The 22,673-nt window shown below is 42.1% G+C and overlaps 1 protein-coding gene and 1 pseudogene across 1 annotated transcript in view; one reads left to right on the top strand and one right to left on the bottom strand.

Annotated features, from left to right (window-relative positions):
• The first annotated feature begins 1,450 nt into the window (after window positions 1-1,450).
• LOC119254703 (60S ribosomal protein L7-like) lies at window positions 1,451-2,374 on the top strand (annotated as a pseudogene).
• Window positions 2,375-3,016: 642 nt separating this feature from the next.
• The window catches only part of INTS4 (integrator complex subunit 4), a 116,950-nt gene continuing 97,293 nt past the window's right edge, over window positions 3,017-22,673 (bottom strand). Inside the window, exons 19-23 of the mRNA XM_037523032.2 lie at window positions 18,488-18,547; window positions 16,751-16,910; window positions 16,131-16,274; window positions 7,796-7,916; window positions 3,017-5,056 (exon numbers count right to left, since the gene is read on the bottom strand). Of these exons, the coding sequence (XP_037378929.1) occupies window positions 4,878-5,056; window positions 7,796-7,916; window positions 16,131-16,274; window positions 16,751-16,910; window positions 18,488-18,547 (664 nt within the window). The 3' untranslated portion in view covers window positions 3,017-4,877. The remainder of the gene's footprint in view (window positions 5,057-7,795; window positions 7,917-16,130; window positions 16,275-16,750; window positions 16,911-18,487; window positions 18,548-22,673) is intronic.

Raw genomic sequence — 22,673 nt, forward strand, 5'->3', positions numbered from 1 at the left:
CAAGTGTGTAAAGAATGGACTGAAGGAGGCAATGTTTGAGAGCGGCATCAGAAAGTGCTCATCAGGGGCCTCCCTGGTGCCACAAAGGGTTAAGACACAACCTATGAAGCTGTCCGCAGCCCCTACAGCATGAGTTCAATCCCCAGCCAGGGAGCTACCCACATGGTGCAGCAGACTTCGCTTGACTCGCCCGCTGCTCCCCTCAGCAGTATATTTCAATAGATCTGCCTGTTCTGTTCCCCACTCTGTCTCTGGTGAATCCTCTCACCCCCCCCCCCACACACACCCCTCTGGCCTGTACCCCAGCTCTAGTATGCATGTATAAATAAATCTTTAAAAAAGAAAAAAGAAAGTGAATGCCATGTTTTAGGTGAGATAATCGTGGCCTGCATGAGGATAGAAACTTGAGGATGAGAAAAAGAGTGAGTCAAGAAATATTTAAGGAAGCAGAATCTAAAAGACGTGATTATTTCTATATGAGGGACAAGGAATGAGTCCAATGTGACAGGCAAGTTTCTAGTTGGTGACAATGTAGAGAGCCCTTATAAAGAACAGACCCCTCTTACTAAATATCGAAGAATCAGGAGACCTGGGTTCTAGCTTGGCTTTTTCTTAAAAAAAATTTTTTTTATTTATATATACAAGAGCTGGGGTACAGGCCAGAGTGCGGGGATAGTGGTGGGTGGGAGGGTTCACCAGAGACAGAGTGGGGAGCAGAGCAGGCGGATCTACTGAAATACACTGCTGAGGGGAGCAGTGGGCGAGACTGGAGAGGTCTGCTGCGCCATGTGGGCAGCATCCTGGTGGGGCTGGCATCAGAACTGAATTCGTGTTGCAGGGCTGGCAATAGCTTGATAGTGCTGTGTCTTTAACCCCTGCACCACCAAGGAGGCCCTCTAGCTTGCTTTTGCCACTAACTCACACTTTCTGGGCTTTCGGTCACTTGCGCTGGCATCTTTGTTAAGCCACATTGGAGTGATCTTTATGTTCCCTTCAGGTCTTTGTAATAGAAGGTCATTTTTTCACTTCAGTGAGTGTGAAACAAAATGTAGAAAAATGAAGATTCTCATATTTCACAGAACCTGAGAACTCAGGGGAAAAGGAATTTAAAAGGTTGAGGCCAGTCCCCCATGTGATACTTGAAATCCTTTGCAACAAACATGTCAGGAGCTTGTTCAACCTTTGCTTGAACACAATCATGGAGAATTCCTTACCTCCTAATATAGCTCATTCAAATTTTACACAGCTTTGAAAACCTCCACCTGATACTAAGCCAAAATATGCCCCTAAGAATAATTGCACAATACTTTGGGTTTTAAAACCTAGGATTGCTCTTTGCTGGCTGGTACTATGAAGGGTACAGAAGAACAAAGTTCCTGCTGTGCCAGAAACCCTTAAGAAATTTCATGGAGTTTTACATCAAGTGTGTTAGAAAGAAGTTTGTCCCGGCCACCCTGGTGGTGCAAGGGGTTAAGCACCTCACTATGAAGCAATCCACAGCCTCTGCAGCACGAGTTCAATCCCCGGCCGGCCAGGAATAAACCCACATGGCACATTAGACCTCTCCTCTCTCGTCCGCTGCTCCCCTCAGCAGTGTATTTCAGTCAGTCTGCCTGTTCTGTTCCCTGATATCTCTGGTGGATCCTCTCACCCCCCGCACCTCTGGCCTGTACCTCAGCTCTTGGATGCATAAATAAATCTTTAAAAAAAAAGATATTTGTCCAAAAGATGTTTCAAAGGCCAAGAAGGAAGCTTAATTACAAAAAAGCTTAGCACAACAAATATAGGCACATGTACAGAAGTAAAATTCAAGTGGGTAGGATGGCAAGAAAAGCTGGCAACTTCTACATAACTGCAAATTCAAGTTGTGATTTGTCATCAGCATGAGTATCAGTGGTGTGAGCCCAAAGATCTGAATGGTGTTATGGCTTCTTCATCTTCACCAGATCTTCAATAGCATCTTTATTAAGCTCAACAAGGCTGCAGTTAACAAGCTCAGGGGTGTGGAGCCACACACTGTGTGGGTGTAACCCACATGAGAAGACAATAAATGAACTGATCAATAGGTGTGGTTGTGGCAAAATCAGCAAGTGACTTCCCTAATAGACAACACACTGACCACTGGATCTCTTGGGAAATATGGCGTCAGCTGCATGGAGGATCTGATTTATGAGATCTTTACTACTTTATCACTTTGAAATGCTTCATAGTGACAAAGGACTTCCTCTGCTCCTTCGAATTATCTTCTCCACGAGGTGGAATGAAGAGCACCTATTTTGTAGAAGGGGGATGTGCGTCAAGGAAGACCAGATTAACAGGTTTATTAGAAGGCTGAACTAAGGTGTCTACCATGAAAATTTTTGTCCGTTACTAAGCAGTGACTGCTTTCAAATTGAAAACAAACAAGAAAACCAAAAATAAAACCTAAGATCAAGTTCTGGCTTTGTCCCTGAGATGTTGCCTCAATACCTCGATTTCCCTACCTGTAATATGTGGGAATAACCTCAAAGTCTTTTTGTAAAGGGAGTATTGTATCTGAAAAGGATTCTGCATTTCTTCCCTTTGAAGGCTTTCGCAGCTATAGCATGAGGGGCTCAGCTGCATCTATGGGTCTGCTTCTGTCTGTACTGTAGCCTGGCAATCATCAGGTGATGGTGAGGGCCACGTTAGGATTTAGTCTGGCTTCAAGCTTCACTTTTTCTTCAAAGCAGACATTTTCTTCAGGGCATCTTACTGACAAGAGATGGCATGTTCTTGAGTTGCATAAAACCAAGCCCCCTGGAGATGACCTTTCTCCCCTAGTCCCCCTACGGCAGTTATGACCTTCTGAAGTCAGACTGCCAGGGCTCAAGTCCCAGCTCTTAGATACCAGTCATATGACTGAGGCCCAGTTACTTAATTCTCCAAACTTCAAATGCCTTCTTTAGAAATTGAAGACAATGGTACTGACTTCACAGCTGTGAGGATTTAAATGAGTTAATTCACATAAAGAGCTTACAACACTGCTAGGCATACTTTTGTTTTTAAAGATTTATTTATGCATACAAGAGATGGGGTACAGGCCAGAGATGCGGGGGATGAGAAGATTCACAAGGGACAGAGTGGGGAACAGAACAGGCAGACTGAGTGAAATACACTGCTGAGGGGAGCAGCGGGTGAGACAGGGGAGGTCTGCTGCACCATGTGGGTAGCTCCCTGGCCGGGTATTGAACTCATGCTGCAGTAGTTGTGGATAGCTTCAGTGCTGATGCTTAACCCCTTGCACCACTGGGGAGGCCCCTAGGCATACGTTATATACATTAATAACCAAACATGCTTGAATGCAACTTCTGGCTTCACCTGAGTAACTGTACAATTTTACGAGCTTGTGCTCTGCAGATCAAGTGTGATCAAGACTAACGGCATTAATGACTCATTCAACAACCCTTAAGGTATAAATGTCTCTATATTATAGATAAGGACACTGAGGCAAGAGAGCTTAAGATTTGAAGGTTCTTTTTCACATACATCACCTGAATCATCTTGGATTTGCATGAATAAAGGCTTTACTACTTATTGTACAGTATTCCTAACAGTGATTTAAATGCTCTCTTCATTGATGTGAGGATTAAAAGGCAGGTAGACGGTAGCACGGGCCCTACACAGTGAACAACTCTAGAGTACCCTGTACTTTCACTCATTCCAACACCAGAATCATCAGAGCAGTAGTGGAAAATATCTCTTACACGGGCTGCCTTTTCCTTCAATCCTTGTTTCTTTTTCTTAAATATGGCCCTTCTCTTATTATTTTGGTTGTAAGGATAATGGAAGACAAGAATTTTCTTTTTCTTTTTTTAGATAAAGAATTTCCCTCAGGGATGAAAATGATTCATTCTTCAACTTCTATTCAGTTCTTGGCCCAGAGTTAGGAAAGGAGCTTCTCAGCAAGATAATAGGGTATCTAAGGCTATTCAGGAACTGTCAGAAAAAGTATAGTTGCTAAAGCTGCTTTGGAGTTGGCGCTGGCAAACAGACTATTACTTTAAGAAATAAGATTATGGCTCCAATAATCTTGGAAAGCTGGATTTTTAAAAATAATTTTATTTTTTTAATATATTTTTTACATCATTCCTTTTTTTTTTTTTTTACAATGTATGCTTTCTCATCTCAGTTACAGTCCCCGTGAAAATCCCACCACCAATTAACCCGTGTACCATCACCATAGTCCCTTGTGCTCTTTCCTCCCGTTTTATCCTACTCCCTTCTTCCCCTTGCAGAGTGTCTCTGGTTTATAGTCCTTGTTGATTTTGATTTTCACTTTATTATAATAACTTTTCTCCCCCTGATCCGTTATTTGGATCCTCTACATTGATCCCATAAGTGAAACCATCCAGTATTTTTCTTTTTCTTTCTGACTTATTTCACTAAGCATGATCCCTTCCAGCTCCATCCATATTGCTGTGAATAGCATGAGTTTATCTTTTTGATTGCCGAGTAATATTCCATTGTGTATATATACCACATCTTCTTGATCCAGTCATCTATTTGGGGCCATCTGGGTTGGGAAAGCTGGATCTTTGTGTTTCACATGTGAGGAATGTGAGCATGTTTTAAAAGTTTTGAATATATAGCCACACAAATTTCTGGAAGCACCAGAAAGTAGAACAGTTTGGTATTTTCTCAACTTTATTAGGGGGGTAGGGAGTGGGGGACATTATGAGTAGTCTTGAAGGTTTTTTGTTCTTTTAATGCAGAATTACTTATCCCGTTTTGATACCAGATGAGACTGTAAGGGTGATGTAAGCCTATACACCATTTCCAGGTGAAGCGCTGCAGGCTTCTGACTCCAATACCTAGGCAGGGCCTGCTAGGCCATAGCTACAAAGACATCCTGTGACTCAGCGCCTAGCAGGTTTGGGCATTATGTAAACTTTCACAGACTTGCTGAAAGGGATAGTGCCCTCGATGATGTTTTCCACCTGGGGTGACACCTCACCACTCTCGAGCCAGAAGGATTTTGGAATGCGTGAATTGGAGTTGTAGGCCAGCAGCAGCCTCACTTCCACCTGGCATGGTTCTGGAAAAAAAAAGACAAAAGAAATCCTCTATGACTGGGCAACTGCTTGGAATAGGGAAGAAATGTCAAGCAAAACAACATCCAAGATAGAAGAATGAAGATTTTTTTTTTTTTTAAGATTTACAGACTGACGAAGTACACTGCTGAAGGGAGCAGCGGGCATGACAGGAGAGGTCTGCCGCCCCATGTGGGTGGGACCCTCGCTGGCTGACCGGGATCGAACCCACGCTGCAGAGGCTGCGGAAAGCTTCACAGTGCAGCGCTCAACTGCCTGTGCCACAGCGGAGGCCCAGAAGCAGGATTTCAAGGACATTTCTTCATCTGTCCACATCACTTCACTCTCCCACACCAAACATTTTCCCACCTTAAATCCTGTGAGGCTGATCCTGACCCTACAGATGAAGATCCTGACCTCTGATTCTCCACAGGCACCTCCTCCTCTGGCCTCAAGCAGCTCAGAGCTATGGCTGCTGAAATGACCAGAGAAAAAGCTAAAAACCTGAGGTCTTCCTGACTTAAGACAGAGGCCACATGCTGCATGTATGGAACAATTCTCCTGCGCAGATAACTGGGCTCTTCTTGCAGTTGAGCTCAGACCTGAGGGCTGTGCTACCTAGTGTTAGTGGAGACGTCTTTGATTAGAGGATCTCTATGACCCAAAACACTGGCTCATGAACTGGAAGGTCTCAAGGGTCCTGAGTCACGTTATCATACTTTTTATTCTTTCATGACAAGACATTAAGACACTGATTTGGTGTCTATAGGTGACAGGCTCCAGTGAAAGTAAATTAAGACCTCTCTCAAGTTGCTGACCAGTTGAGAGACAGAGAGAATTACCATAGAGTTCAGTACACACTCTAATTAGGTATGTAAGAAGTACTGAGGGGGGAGCTCAAGAAGGCTGTGGAAAACTACAGTTAGCCTGGGCCAAGCATGTAACCCTATGAATTTTTGTACTACCACACCATGAAAGAATGGCTGACACAATCCCAAGAAAGTTCCAAGGTTCTAAGAAATTCTGTGAGCAAGCCCAAATCTACCTGAGTGACAGAATTTGCTCCCAGTTCATAAACTTAAGCAATTAAGCCCTGTGGGTTGTTTTTTTTAAAAGATTTATTTATTTATGCATACAAGAACTGGGGTGTAGGCCAGAGGTGGGGGGTAGTGAGAAGATTCACCAGAGACAGAGTGGGGAGCAGAACAGGCGGATTGACTGAAATACACTGCGAAGGGAAGCAGTGGGCGAGACAGGATTGGTCTGCTGCGCCATGTGGGTCAGCTCCCTTGCTGGGGATCAAACTTGTGCTGCAGTGGCTGGTGATAGACAGCCTGACAGTGCTGAGGCTTAACCCCTTGTGGAGCAGGGAGGCCCACTTATGAGCCTCTCTTAAAAGGTACATATTCTTCTCTCCTCTTATAAGTAAGGAAAATTACTTTTTCATGTTCTGAACATGTGATTTGCCTCCCTGAGCCTTGGTCCTTCCAAACAATGCTGTTCCATAGCATTTCTTTCCCTACATCTAGGATCCTTTCATCAGAAGAGATTAGAATAAGGAATTTTACCCTCCTGAGGGGTGAGAGTTTTGGGAAATTGTGCAGAAACACTCTAGGCAGCAAGAATATGGAATGAGGGATGCCTAGGGAAGCATTGCTAAAGCATTGCTAAAGCATTGCTGGATACTTCCTCACCTGTGCCAGGCCCAGGGTCACTGGATGTTCAAAGAAGCAGCTCTGACATTCAACAGTACCACCTCCTCTTTGTGAAAACTTTGTAAACTCATCTATACCCATCTAGCAGGCTGACAGAGGAAAACTGCTAATAGCATTAAATAGTTATTCTTGTATTATAAAATACAGTAAAGGAAAATTCCAGAAAGCATTCACCTATTTTTAGAATGAATTAAATATGGTGGGGTTAAACATCTTTTCCAGCTATGCCATGCTTCCAAATCATCTTCAGTAATTTAGGAAACACCACTGAGGCCAATTCTGCCCCACATTCTAGGTTCTGTAGACTGAGCCTTTTTTTAAAGTTTCCAAAGCAGCCTTCTAGGCTTGAAATGTAGTATCTTTTGCACTTGAATTCTTCCATTTTATTCTTAACAGTTAAAAAAAAAAAAACAACTTATGTAATCTCCCTGTCTTTCCACAAATCACTGAGGTTCTACTCAGTTGCTATACGGGGAGGGTAAAGTGTGATTAGATCATCTTACTTTGCATTACCCCACAAACCAGTCAACGTGGGTGGGAAGGGCAGTAACAGTCGTCATTTTACTTATTCAGGGGAATGAACTGAAATGTTCATATACAATGAGAGTGATTTTAAATTTTTAGTAAGAAATATAAAACTGTTTAATTTCTAGACAGAGAAATCCTCAGAACTAATTTGTAGATTGAGAACTGTCATCATCATTTTGAAGATGAGGAAAGAGATTCAGAAGGGAGAGTGACTTGTCTAAGGTTATGGAGCAAGTTAGGCTGAGTTAGGTCAGGGAAAGGCCTTTTGGCATCTGCTCCAGGGCTCTTTCCACGAGACTCCATTCTATTGTAATTTCCTGTACATCTTTTGGAAAAACCTAGTGCTTTGTGCAATCAGGACATTGCATCAAATTAGTCTCAATGTGCCCAATTTCAGCCTTTAAGTTCCTTACGAAATGAATTTCAATCCTCAGCAGTCTTCATTCAACCACGTATATTTCAAACTGCAAAAAGTTTTCTTTTTTCCAGTTGTCTCCTTACCTGTCCAGGCAGTGTGGGACAGGTACACCTGAGTGATAAGTCGATGCCGCCCTGGGCCAGGATTCCGGAAGTCTGTAGGTTTAGGGTGGATCATCTGGGCCTGGCCATCTGGATATAAGACCTAAAGGCAACAGAAATTTAAAAAAGGCAGAAAAGGCATGAACTTTTTAACAGAATTGCTGGTGACACCTTTTATGAACCCCAAAACTGAAGGAAAAGAAAGAGGACACCAGCCTTCAAAGAAGACTGCTCCCTGAGTGGAGGGTAGTGCTGCCCAATTCTCTACACTCCCTGCTGCAGCACAAAGCAGTGGTTAGTAAATGTTTTCCAGAATTCACGGGGATCAAGTGATGGAATTATGATGTCTCTATAAAGTACACACATATATCGCCAATTAACTTACAGCAAAGCAGCCAACAATATACAATAAGGAAAGGACAGTCTCTTAAAAAAAATAGTGTTGGGAAAATGGAAAAGTCACGTGCAAAAGAATGAAACGGAAACAAACTAGAGCAAAAGAAAAATCACTCAAAGAGGATGAAAAACTTGAACCTAAGACCTGACACTAGAATTTCTTGACGGGAACAGAGGCAGTATTCTCCTTGCCTCTCGTTTTGGCAATGATGTTTTGAATCTGACAAAAGCAAACAGCAAAAGTAAACAAGTGGGCCTACATCAAGTGTATTTCAGTAGATCTGCCTGTTCTGCTCCCTACTCTGTCTCTGGTGAATCTTCTCACCCCCCCCCCCCACACCTCTGGCCTACACCCCAGCTCTTCTACGCATAAATAAATGAAAATAAATCTTTAAAAACAAACTCATACAACTCAGTAGCAAGAAAACAAACAGGACAATTTAAAAATGAGCCATAGCTCAGAACAGACATTTTTCAAAAACATACACAGATGGCTAAGAGTTACATCAAAAGATGTTCTACATCTCTAATCATCAGGAAAATGCAAATAAAAACCACAATGACAGATCACATCACATCTGTAAGAATGGCTATCATCAAAAAGACAAGAAAAAAATGTTAGACAGGATATGGAGAAAAGGGAACTCTTGTGACTGGGAATACAACTAAGTATTGTTGTATGTAGTAACTATGGAAAACAGTATGGCAGATTCTCAGAATATTAAAAATAGGACTATCATATCCAACAATACTGCTTTTGGGTTTTTATCTGAAGAAAAGGAAAATACTAACTTGAAACAATGTGTGCACTCCCATATTCACGGGAACATTAGTTACAACAGCCAAAATAGGCAAACAACCCATGTTTCTGTTGATGGATGAATGGATAAATAAAATTATGTACACACAATGGACTATTACTCAGCAATGAAAAAAGAATAAAATCTTATCATTTGCAACAACATGGATGAACTTAAAGGGCGTTATATGTGAAATAAGTGAGATAAATCATAAGGATCAAGGCCTTTCACCAAGGCGGTTTTGTCCAGGCCTTGGGGAGCCTCTGTGACCTTTATAATTTTTTCCATGTTCATTACTGGCTACCCCCCACCCCCTCCTTCTTTTAAAAAATTGAAACCCAAGTACTTAAGGGTCTTGAAATATCAGGAAGCTGGAGCACCTTTATCTTTCTGCTGTGATCTCACCTATATGGAGAATCTTGAAAAAAACAAAACAAAACAAAACCCAAATTAAAACAAAAGAACCACCAAGAAACTTGCCTATGAATCCTCAATTTTCTCTCTATTTTCTAAACTTTTTTCTGTTGGAGATCGTTTAAAAAAGTACAAAGACAGGTTAAAATATTAATCCTGACATGAAAAGCCCCGCCGGGCACACACATTAGGATGACTCTCTGTCCTGACTCTGAATCATATATCATGGTCCAGCATCCATCACCAGTTCCCAAGCAGTAAGAGCGATTTTATAACTACATTTTCTCCACTAAATTATAAGAAGTTAGGAAGTTGCTTATCTGTCTCTTTTCACAGAGATAGTGCTCCATGAAGGGTTTGCTGAAAACACTGCCAGTTCTTTAAATCTCACATTGCTGTGAGTTTTCCCCTCAGCATCCCAGAGGGCCTGACAATCCTCTCTGTAGAGGGCCCAGTATATGCTGCACAGTGTACAAATGAACTAAACAAAAAACTGGGTTCATTCTACAGCCAGGCATGACCTAGGTTATGGAACTACACTGACAAGACAAAGTAGGGAATAACAGGTCTTTCAAATTTGAAACTCTGGGAAGTATGGCTGAACCCACGTGTTCCACAATTTCCTTTCATCTCTCCTTAGATCTTGGGGTTTCCCCTGATTCCACCCTTTTTTTCCCAAAGTTTCTACTCTCTGCTCTATCTTCAGATACCAGGCCCCAATCACAGTAGAAAGATGAAGGTATTCCAGCTTCCTGATCTTTCAAGACACTTAAGTACCTGGGTTTCAATTTTTTTAAAGGGGAGGCAGGGGCAGACAGTAATGAACATGGAAAAGAAAATGATAAAGGTAGTAGAGGCTCACAAAGTCTTGGAAAAACTGCCCTTTGTGAAAGGCCTTGATCCATCTTGATTTATTGGAAGCCTTCCTTCACTTCTCGACGACTCCCAAGAGTACAGCATAGAAACCTATGGCCCAAGTAAGTCAAAGGAAGAAAACAGTCAGTGTGAATTCTATTCAGAATTTCAGAACAACTGAAAAACTACCATCTCGAGGATATGGAGAAAAAGGAACCCTCGTACACTGCTGGAGGGGATATAAAACTGGTTCAGCTACTATGGAAAGCTGTGTGGAGGTTCCTCAAAACATTAAAAATGGATCTACCATATGATCCAACAATTCCACTCCCAATAATCTCCCTAAAGGACACAAAAACACTAATTTGAAAGGAGACCCACATTCCTGTGCTTATTGCAGCACTATTTACAATAGCCAAGATATGGAAACAATCTAAATGCTCCAAAACAAATGAATGGATGAAGATGATACAGTATATATACAAAATTGAAAAGGACTCCACAATCAAAGCAATCAAAAAAGTTAACTCGTGCCATCTGCAACAACATGGATGGAGCTAGAAGGGATTATGCTAAGCAAAACATCAGAGGGAAAAAGATAAATATTAGTTGGTTTCACTTATAAGTGGAATATAGGAAAACCGAACAAAGGATAAGGAAAAGACAAAACTTGAAAGCTGACCATAGATCTGAGGCAGACAGCAGGGGAACGGGAGGCAGAGGGATTAAAATAGGGGAGGGAAGAACAAGAGGGACTAAGGTGATGGTTCACAGGTGCTATAAATGGTGGGAGAACAATGGGGACTACACCTGAGGGGAGAAATCAAATACTGTACAAAAATAAACAATGGGGCCTCCCTGGTGGCGCAAGGGGTTAAGCACTGCACTATGAAGCTGTCCACAGCCACTGCAGCACGAGTTCAATCCCCGGCCAGGGAGCTACCCACATGGCGCAGCAGACCTCTCCTGTCTCGCCCGCTGCTCCCCTCAGCAGTGTCCTTTGGTCAATCGGCCTGTTCTGTTCACCACTCTCTCTGGTGAGTCCTCTCACCCCCCACACCTCTGGCCTGCACCCCAGTTCTTGTATGCATAAATAAATAAATCTTTTAAAAAATGGATGATGTAAAAAAATAAGTTTAATTATTAAAATTAATAAAAGTTAAAAACTGCCATCTTTTATATCAGGTATGATATAGAAAACTAAATTGAGCAAAAAAGAAAAAAGTATAATTGGATGGAGTTCCTGTAGGGTCTGCTTTAAAGAACTTACAAAACATTATTTTAACACAGAATATAATCTCAAGGTCATCTCAGTCACATTCACTGCTACATTCCTGATACCTAGAGCACTGTCCAGAACAGAAGAAAGTTTTCAGGGCAAGCTGGCTGGGCTGGACAGAGCTTCCCAATCACCTAACTGTCCCATACTGGAGTGGTGAGCTTCCTATCTGCTCACTGTACAGGCATCTAATAGTATAGCCGTGCATGCAGTGGATTACTTTAGAGGGATTTGTCAGCAGAGTCTGTCACAGGGCAACCCCAATATGAAATGGGTTGGCCTGATTGTGGGTCCTCACCTGTGTGCTTAAAAGGAACTTATAATGAGACTCAACTGTAGGCACACACAAAAAGGTTAATAAAGGGGACTTACAAAGAAGGGGAAATAAAGAAATGAGTAACTCAGGGAGAGAGAGATAAATTGGTGAATGCATCCTACCCGTTCTGCTAAGCTGGAACCCCAATAGCATGCTGAAAGCTGGCAAAAAACCAAGGTCCCCCAAGGCCCCTATGTCAGCTTATATACCAAACCTGGCTGCTTAACTCCATCCTCAGTTCCCAGCAATCCTCCCTTCAGGGAAGATGGCATTGTGGGGTTTGTAGTCCTTGGTGTCTTCCCCTCAACAAGTCTAGCAGATGACCCAAAAATAATTTGCCTGCAATTCCATTTGTGCTTGGTTGGTCTGTGAACTTTTTTTTTTGTGGGACCCTCGTGGGCGGCCGGGGAACAAACCGGCACTTCAGAGGCTGCGGGCAGCCTCGCAGTCCAGCGCTCAACTGCTGCACCACCAGGGTAGGCCCTGTGAACTTTTTTTTAAGGACATGTAAACCAGTGATTTTTCAAATCTGGCTGCACATTAGAGTCACCTGTGAGCTCTTAAAAAAGAAGTACTGGTACCCTGGTACCCTAGGATTCTGACTTAACGGGTACTGGCTGAGGCCTGTGTATCAGAGCTTTTATTTCTCTCAGAAAAATTCTAAAGTATAGTCAGGGTAAAAAAACACTAATGTGGGGGCCTCCCCGGTGGCACAGCTGTTGAGCACTGGGTTGCGAAGCGGCCCGCAGCCTCTGCAGCGCCGGTTCGATCCCCGGCTGCTCCCCGGCCACCGGAGGAGGGTCCCGCATGGCGCGCAGACCTCTCCTGCCGCCCGCCGCTCCCCTCAGCAGTGTACTTCGGTCCTTCTGCCTGCTCTGCTCCCCGCTCTGACTCTGGTGAATTCTCTCACCCTCCCGCGCTTCTGACAGTACCCAGTGCTTGTATAAATAAATAAATAAATAAATAAATAAATAAATCTTTAAGGAAAAAAAAAAAAAAGAAACACTAATGTGGGGGAAACAAATAAATTACAAAAAAACCTTAATGCCAGCTCAGAAAACCCAGGAGGTTTTTCCTTTGTCACCATCTGCACTTGTAATCATGTTTAAGACCGGATTCATCCTTGCCTCTTCCAGGAAGTCTTCTCTGTGGTCTGTACTTTTTTATTCATGCTCCTCCTGCTAGAATATCTCCTGAATTTAGCTCTTATCCTTTGATCTCACTCATCCTTTCAGACTTCACCCACGCCCATGCCCCGGCATCTCCACAAATCCTTTCCTTCCCTTAGCCTCCATCACTCTCCAAATTGCCTCTTGATAGTATAAAAATTGGAAACAACCCTGTGGGAGAGGAAAAACAATTTTCCCTCTACCCTTATAGATTCTAGGCTAAGCCTTCCTGAATAAAAGACAGATCGACAAGAGAAAAACAAATGAAAGTTTGATAACACGTACACCACTGTGTGCACAGGAGAGACGACGGAAAACCGAGTAACTTGCAGAAATAGGCCAATCCATCACTTTAAATACCACCTTCAGCTAAAGATGAAAGAAAGATGAAAGCTGTTGGGCTGGCAATGGGGAGCAGGGTCAGCAATGAGAGGTAATCAGGCAAAGCACAGTAAACAATGATTGCTATGCAGGTTTAGTTTATGCCTTCTCCGTTGATAAAAGTTTCTAGAGATTTAGTCATCTTTTTCTTCCTGGTTAAGAGAGGGAAACATCCTTAAAAATAGAGATGTCTCTCATGAATGTAAATTTCTCTCACAAAAAGGCAGCGTCTACTCTGTTTTCAAAGATTCTCCTGTATCTGCAGCTTCTCAAAAATTATCCCAAAATATTCCTTAGGCGAAAGAGGCATATTTTAGGGTAGCACATTCTGTTTCCTTTCATTCTGTCTTTGAAACTTCTAAGATATCTCACAGTCCAGATGCCGGCTGGTAGGCTGTTCTGTCATTTCACTGAACCAGTCTTATAGTCTTGAGAAGAGGGAAGTTCACGTCAACAGCTGTGTCTCCTTTCAGGAGACAGTGCTACACACAGACTCCCAAGGTTGAGCCTATATTGCGTGAGTAGTCAGGTCTCAGTAAAAGGCCATGGTATTCTGAACTTACCCTGCGCATGTCTGAAACGATGATTGGTCTACTCTCTTAAATTACCTGTCCGTTATCCGTCTTTCACCGAAACGGATCATCGTGAGGCATGTTTACCATTGCAACCCCAGCACTAAGTGTGCACACTCGAGTATAAACATTAATTCATGAATGGAAAGAAGAAAGGATGAATGCATGTGACAGGAAACACAAAAGAAATTAAGAAGGAGGGAACAGGAAGGGAGGGAAGGGGAAGGAAGGAAGGAAAAAAGAGAGAAAACTGAGACATTCGAGTCTGGGTAAAACAGCCTGGAAGCTGTTGAAGGTTGGGCTCCAGCCATGTCCAGACTCACCCCAGCAAGCTCCAATATCCCCAAATCCCACTTTCAGAAGAAATGAAAACAAAGTCATTCTGCTACAGGCAGCCCAGGATTGAAAGTCCATCAATCAATCTCAACTAACTTTTCACTTGTTACTGCACCAGTCAGAACTTGACTGACTTCTAGCCTAGTTTGCATAAAGGAACCCCTATTGGAAACTGATGGACTTCTAACCCTAATTTGCATAGCTGACCAGACAAGAAACATTCTGCCTTTTCTATGTGGATAAAAGCGCCACCTCATCCAGGCAATTCAGAACATAATTCAAAGGCTTCTGGAATCTGAGTCCCTGGGGCTGCAGTCCTTGTAAAACCCCATTATATTTTGCTTCAACCAGGAAGGTTTTGTTCATTCCATGATGACAGATAGATGAATGGATGAATAAACGGTAAGTAGTCTTTGTGGGACTTAACTGAAGACTATCTAAATTTGTTCAGTGTTTCTACTGTATCTCTTATGTGTCTGTATCTAACACCTATAGATCTAGATAGCCAATCTATCTATCTTCAGAAAAATGCTCCCAGTGGCTGCTTCCACCTCTCATAAATTTTGTTTGCCAAGCTAACCTACCCATATTCTGAGAAGGAGTTATCGCTGGAAGTTAAGAATAGAAAATTTGGAAGGGAGGAACCACAAGACCTTGCTCACACAAGGCCAAAAGTGGAGGTGGGGTAAACGTGATTAACATAGTCCTTAAAGCAGCTATAAAAATGAAAACTCCTTAGGCACCAACTGCTAGAGCAAGTATTAGACTACTGTAGAGTACTGGAAGGTACAGACCAGAGGTGGGGATATGGGGATAGGAGGCAACTGTAGAGAATCACTGGTCCTTATAAATCAACCTAGTCACACCCTAGAAGGGATTAGGTTAACAAAAGTTAACAACTCCACAAAGTAATGAGCCCCTCCCAGAAAGAAGAAGACCCTATCTGTGCATTCTCTGCACTGGCGTGGGGCAGCAGCCCTTCTGACTGCCTGGCCTATGTAGGTGTTCTTCGTCACCAACTTTCTCCCTTTGCAAAGCAGCAGAGGCAGCTTCCTCCCAAGGCTGCTGCCTGGGACTATGCAGGCCTCTAGTTTAGCAAACTTGTCCCTTTCGGGGGCAGCTCCTTCTGCCCACTTGTGTCTGTGCAAGCATTATTTACCCTTCCCTCCCTTTTATAATAAATCTGCCCTTTTGGATATAACTAACACCTCTGTCTCGTGGAGAAACTCGACTAGGAAATTTGCTGGTGCTGCTGAGAGGGAAACTCTGGGGACACTTTGCCCAGAGTAAACCCAAGGACCCCACCCTCACCCAACACCTCTCCAAAACTGACTTCATTATTACAACTGTCTACAGCCAGTTGTTCAGAAGCGTGGGCAGTAGCCTGGACTTTCAGTTGGTTGGAGGGGTGCCCTGGAAGACGGAACCATTGTCCTTTGCAATCTGAGGCTGTCTATGAGTAGACAGTGTCATCCTGTTAGTGTCTAATAACTGCTTATTGGTGTGGGGAGGCCTATTCATATAAACTCATGTGTAAATTGGTCACAGGATACTGTAATACAATTTCATTCAAGAATACATCTGATTCAAAGTCAACTACTACTGTTTTTTAGTTGTAGAACCTGAAGTTCAGAGTTTAAGAAACTTGCTCCAGAACTCACTCAGCAGTAGAGTGGGGTTCAAGTCCAGTATCTTCCATAAAGACTCATGTCTTCTCCTTTCCCAGTTTCTGACTCTCAGGCAAAGATTATAGGGGTGCTTAAGTCTAGAAGTTCCATGAAGAGCAAAACCTGACAGACCTGGACCTTCACAGTGCTCTGAGGATCCTGCACATGTTCCAGGGTTGCGTCGACATCCAGGGCCACCACCAGCCCAGACGTAAACCGTAAAGGGTTATCTGACTCGCCTGCGGGCTCAATGATGGTAGCTGAGGCTTTGTGGATCTGTAAACAAGAAGATACAATGACTCTAAAGCCAAGTCATCCCTGGGTATTAAAACATGATCCTGGGCCTCCCCAGTGGCACAGCAGGTCAAGCATTGCAGCCTCTGCAGCACGGGTTTGATTCCTGGCTGGCCGGGGAGAAACCCACATGGCACGGCAGATCTCTCCTGCCTCGACTGCTGCTCCCCTCAGCAGTGTCTTTGGTCCGTCTGCCTGTTCTGCTCTCTGCTCTGTCTCTGGTGAATTCTCTCGCCCTCACGTGCCTCTGACCTGTACCCCAGTTCTTGTATAAATAAACAAATCTTAAAAAAAAAAAAAAGTGATCCTTTCCTTTCTTAACATAGAATGCTTTAGAGTAGGCATGTGAGAGTTGATCAAAGGAAAGGCCCTTTGCACCGGTGGTCAAAGAAGATCACCAAGGTGAGCAGTTCTGTCAGGACAGAATTGGTCTAAAGGGGTGAGACATAGACCCTGACCTGCTCTGGAAGGGGGAGGTGCAGGAAGGTACTCTGTCGAAGCATGGTCTGCAGAATTTTGACCACTTCTGCAGGTTTGGATGTCATGAGTCGAGGCATGAGGTCAAGAAGTTTGTCCACAAAGCTGTCCTGTAGGTGGGGCAAATCAGCGATGAAACATCTAGAATAATAAACAGAAGCAATGGATTTTGTACTTATTCACCACAGGATGAACCCCAAATATCTCCCAAACTCTGAAGTAGGAAAAGTGATGAATTGGAGGAACTCATGGTTCCAAAATGAGACAGCCAGGTAGGTACCTAGATAATGATGCCTTAGAGACACCCTCATCATGAGAATCTTGTCTGCTGAATACCCATTATGTGCCAGCTATACCCCTCAGTGTTTCACATTACCTTAGATGATTCTCTTAGAAATCCTGTTCACTGTCAGAATTATTTTATCAATACTACAGACTGATTAATTACATAAATTAATTATATTTATCAATTTAAAAACCATGTCTTTAGGATTTACTAAATGCCAAGTACTATCCTAGACACGGGCTACAACAATGAGCAAAAGAAAAGAATATGCCTATCTAAATGGAGCTTATAGTCAAGAGATAGAAACACTGAGACTCAAGGTGGATGATGTTGAAGGCTAAAAAAGTTAAGTAGTTTATTCCCAGCTCTTACTTATTCCACAGAACGCCTATCTTGTGGAAGGGGACAGTCAGAAAATATTTCCCTGAGGAGATAGTATCAGTGCAGGTACTCACAACATGCAGCTCTACACAACAAAAAAGGCACTTGGGCAATTCAGACTTGCTACTCTTGCAAAATTCTTCTCAACCCAACTGCCAAAAACTTACTCTCTACTTCAAAGAATCCAAACTCAAAAGTAAGCATGAACTTTGTTCACCCTTGAGGCAAGGCGCTTAAAGAGCCAAAATAGTTGTATCATTTGCTGTAGAGTAGCAACTACAGCCCTGAAGGCTGGCCTTGCAATCCAGCCCACAGCAAGCTTTGATTAGCCAAAGGAAAAGCATTGTCATACAAACCTCAGGTATGGTAAAGTTCATGGGTGGAGGGACAAGGGGTGGCAGAATGAAATTAAGCATCGAGTCTTTCATTAAAGGATTACCCCTCTGTTCTTCCCAACCCTGCTCCCCTCAAAAAAGAGAATCAAGTGCTTTTAAATTCCCTAATATCGTTCCTCCTAGTTTTATACTGACAGCACACTGCAGGTCTGTCTACTACCTTGACTCCCAGTTTTTTTGCCAAGTCTGCCAAAAGTCTATTCCATCTGTGTTAACTGACTTGCTTCATAATAAGAACTCTAAGAAAACATTTATTCTACAAAATAAAAATTACCTACAGAATTATGGAACTTTTTTTGTAGATTATAAAGAAACATGCAAGTTTAAGAATATGGGGTAGGGTGGGATGGGGAGAAGAGAAGTCATGATTTTTCCACAAGAGTATCTGATACATAATATTTGTCTTTTCATGGCTCATCTTAGTGCTGAATGTAAATGATTATGGATGTTTTTATTATTCTGCTGTTGTGTATTTAGGTTTGAAGTTAATGTTAAAGAAGTTTATATACAACTAAAGAAACTTATACACAAACTAGAGCACACTGCCATAAAAAATAGATCGGTTGCATGGGCTAAACCAAGAATTCTGGACTGTGATCACCACTGTTGCCTTGTGTTATTCTCTACATAAGCCAGAAGAGTGACAAAATACTTACCTCTGAAAAAAGTCCACTTCCTGCAAGAATTTTTCACACATACCAAATAAAAGATCAACTCTGTAGAAAAGATTAAAGAAAAAACAACATAATAAGCTGTGAAATCTGTGAACTGAGGAATGAGGACCAAAGTCCCAGACACCTGAGCCTAAACAAAAGGAGAAAGAGCATATACTACTACAAAAATGACCTTTAAGAGAAATAGAGGACTTATAATGAACCTAGGGGATATATTTGCCAGGATCCCAAAACTAGATTAAGACACTATTAATACCCAATAAACTCAATCAACTTTCAAAATCTAGGACTACTGCAAGTCTTAGCTGGCACCAGATTAAGGCTAAAGTACAGGGGTACTGTTAGCGGGAAAGGATGTCCTAAGCAAACTCCATACAGGCTTTGTAGTTCCCAATGTCTTGATGGAGTGGGGGTGGCATTTTTTTTACTACCTATCTCAGAGTCTAGTTTTGCATAACTTCCATAGGGATTTTGTCTGCTTAAACTAGAAAAATTGTACATGAGTTTCACTGTGTGGCTGTGAGTGGAATCTTCCAGTAAGGAGAAACAGAGCTGAACCAAGAAGAGGAGAACCCACTGCTTTGTTCCTAGGGCTCCAGAGACCCCCAAGGGAGGTGAGGAAGCTGCCTCCATGGGCTGCACTGGACGACCCGGCAAACGGAAAAGCCCTGGTACCCTCGAAAAGAGGAAGCCCAGGTGGAGTCTGGCGAGACCAACTTAGTCCTTGAAGCCTACATGGACCGGATGTCAAGAGTTCGCTCTGACCCTGTATGGATTGTCCAACACAGCAGCTAAAACTGCTGTTTGGTTATTCTGCCCTGTGATTTTATTCAAAAATAGGTAATTGGTTTAAAAGTAGATTTAGTTTGCAAACTTTTGCTATGCTGTTAAAACAGTTTAGGACCAAGGTTGAGAGAACTTGTTTTTATATAAGTTGAGCCAATTTTAAGATTTGTTTTTCCTGTGATTTGATATCTTTGCTGTTTTATTTTGGCTAATGCCTCCAGATGCTTTTTTTTCCCGCTTGGACTGATAAACTATTTTTCAGGAATGTAGGACTTTTGCTTTCCACAATGGACAATACCTGGAGTGACCGGTTTTCTTTCCACTGGGAACCCTGAGAAAAATTTTCATCTGAGGCTGCACCCCAGCATCCATACATTTGATCTTCATCACCACGGAAATGGTGGCAAAAAGTGAAAGGCGGAAATTTTTAGGGGGAAAGGGTGTCCTGAGCAAACTCCATACAGGCTTTCTGGATGCCACCCCCACTCCATCAAGACACTGGGAACTACAAATCCCATGATCCCCAAAGGGAAGTTGCGAGGACCTAAGGGCGGAGTTAAGCAGCCATTTTCTCAGTTTGTAAATAAAACCAGCCATGTTAGTGGGGCCTGGGGCATTTGGCTTGTGCTCTTGGCCTGGCAGGTTTGGTCTCCGCGGGTCAGCGGGTCATTTGGGATTCCAGGGGGGCAGAACGGAAAGGATGCATTTAAGAATTTATCTTCCTCTTTTCTCCCTTAGTTGTACATTTCCTCATTCTCCTTCCCTTGTAAATAAACCTTTTGTTAACTTTTAGTGTGTGCCTGCAGTTTAAGTCCCCTTTAAGCACGTGGGTGAGGACCCACAGTCAGGCAACCCACTTTAGAGCGGGGTTGCCCTGTAACAGTACCACTTGCCAGCAGTGCAGTATCATATGACTTCTCTGCAAAAGTCCTTGCAGCTGTCCATATGGCCATCTGGGAGACTGGACCCTGCAACTGGCAGCTCAGGTGCAAGGAAATGCGCTCAACATCAGGCCAGTGTGGATAGCATCCTGAGACGCATGCCCCATCGTGCTAGTATCTCTTGAAACAATTCTATAGGCATACTTGCAGGGTCCTCACAAGTGATACGCCAGTTACCAGGTCCCAAACTATGGAATTTGCACCAGGCAATTATAGTTCATTAATAGTTCCTTCTACTCTACATGCAATTTCCTCAGAGATCATTTTTACCATAGCAGGCTTACAAATAAGGTAGTTGAAACAATCAACTTTCCAGGGAATAGATGTAGAAAATGAACCAAAAGTCAAATTCTCATGTGGAAGGGGAAAACATATTGTTACTACTTTGCCCCCAGACACAAGAGTATGCAACTGCATCTTTATCTTGACTTCTGCCTGATAGTACTTGGACTAGTTCATTTCAGTTAAAAGTTAATGCACACCTAAACAATTCTGGTGACATACTAAATTGATGAATCTTACTAATCACACAACAGATTTTTTTTGTTTTTCCTCATTGGCATTTTCTTTTTATTACTTGTAATCCTGCATGACACTTCCTATTTATTTTTATTAATAATAATTCATTGAAGGTACAGTGTTCCAATAAAGAAAAACAGACAAATACTCTTTTCTTGTATAAAAAAATATAAGAGTAGTGTCAAGGTTCTTAATAAACTAGCTTACTGTTTCTACTAAAATGTAAACTCCATGAGTAAAGACTATATTGTTCATCATCTATTTCTAGATACAAGCAGCTATTTAATAGGTATTTGTTAAATGAATAAAGGAGAAATGGAAACTTATTCTAAAATCAACATTCATTTGAATTCTTTTCCTAAGAAACAGGTAGCATGTGAAACTTTTTAACTGACAAAACTACCAAAAGTGAAACTAACATTTTAGAGTGAGGTTAACCTACCAAAGACCATCAGGGGTGAGAGGTCTAGAAGGGAAAACTCCAGCTAAGGCTGAAAGGTAAACCATTTGGTCATGCAGTGTTATTTTTTTTTGGTGTGCTTCATTAGAACTATCTTGGAGAACTTTCAAGCAATAAAATGCCAAAAGATTTGGGAACTCTCTCCAAACCCCAAAACAGAGCAGACAGTCTTCACCTTCATGCTACATGAAGTAGACCTTGACATTAAGAAGTCCTACCTTTTCTTTGGTGAGAAGAAGGTAGACATAGGAAATGTGAGACCCACTCAGGAAAAAATCAAACACTGACCTTCCCTACATTGGGGAAGTCCACACCAATTAAAGAACTTAAACCAGCCTAGACTTTCTTTTATAAGTATGAAAAGACAATGGAAAATTATTAGATGTTATAAGGATAATCAGGACCTGTAAAGGACTAAGCAGATCTCAATAAGATAAAGTCAAAGCAAGAAAGCACAGAAAACTTAAACAAAAATTAACAAAAAAACCAAAACTTAAACAAAAATGAGTAACCTCAGTGAGATTTAAGCGAGATGAAAGGATATTGCATCAATAAAGCAAGAGAAATTATATGAAAAAAATGTAGAGGGGGCCTCCCTTGTGGCGCAAGGGGTTAAGTACAGCACTGAGGCAATCCACAGCCTCTGCAGCACGAGCTCGATCCCCAGCCGGCCAAGGAGCAACCCACATGGCGCAGCAGACCTCTCCTGTCTCCCCGCTGCTCCCCTCAGCAGTGTATTTCAGTCAGTCTGCCTATTTTGTTCCCCACTCTGTCTCTGGCGAACCCTCTCACCCCACTGCATCTCTGGCCTGTACTCTAGTTCTTGGTTGCATAAATAAATAAATCTTAAAAAAAAAAAAAAAAGAAAAAATGTAGAGAAGAATGCAAATTTGGTAAGAAACAGTAATAATGGAATGAACTCAACACAGAATACTAGAATTAAAAATGATGAAAACTAAAACGGCAAATTAAGAGAATATTGGGAAATTTACTCAGAATATAGAAGAAAAACTGAAATTATGAGAAAAGGTAAGATCCAGAAAATAGACCCAGAATATACAACACTCAGTATGAGATCCTGAAGTGGACAGAAGAGTAATTAAAGAAATAATGAAAGGGGAAAAATCTCTGCACTAAAAACAAAATTGAGACTTCAAAGTCCCACTGAAGGTCAGTAAGAATATTGAAAGGAAACACATGCCTAGACATATCCTGGTGAAATTTCTGAATTCTAAAAAGAAAAAGTTTATAGTTTTGAGCCAGGAAAAATAAGCTACCTACAAAGGAAAGAGAACCACACTGACATCAGACATCCTAACATTAAATACTAAAAGGCAACACAGCATTATTTGCAGACTTTTGAAAGAATTCCACTTATGTATGAGCGATGAGAGCAAAAGAAAGGCAGTACTACCAGGACTCAATGGGTATACTTCTTATATACTTATTCTGAAAAAATAAT

This window comes from Talpa occidentalis, unplaced genomic scaffold (genome assembly GCF_014898055.3).
Source record: "Talpa occidentalis isolate TD23 unplaced genomic scaffold, MPIMG_talOcc4v2.1 talOcc4.3, whole genome shotgun sequence".
NCBI lineage: Eukaryota > Metazoa > Chordata > Mammalia > Eulipotyphla > Talpidae > Talpa > Talpa occidentalis.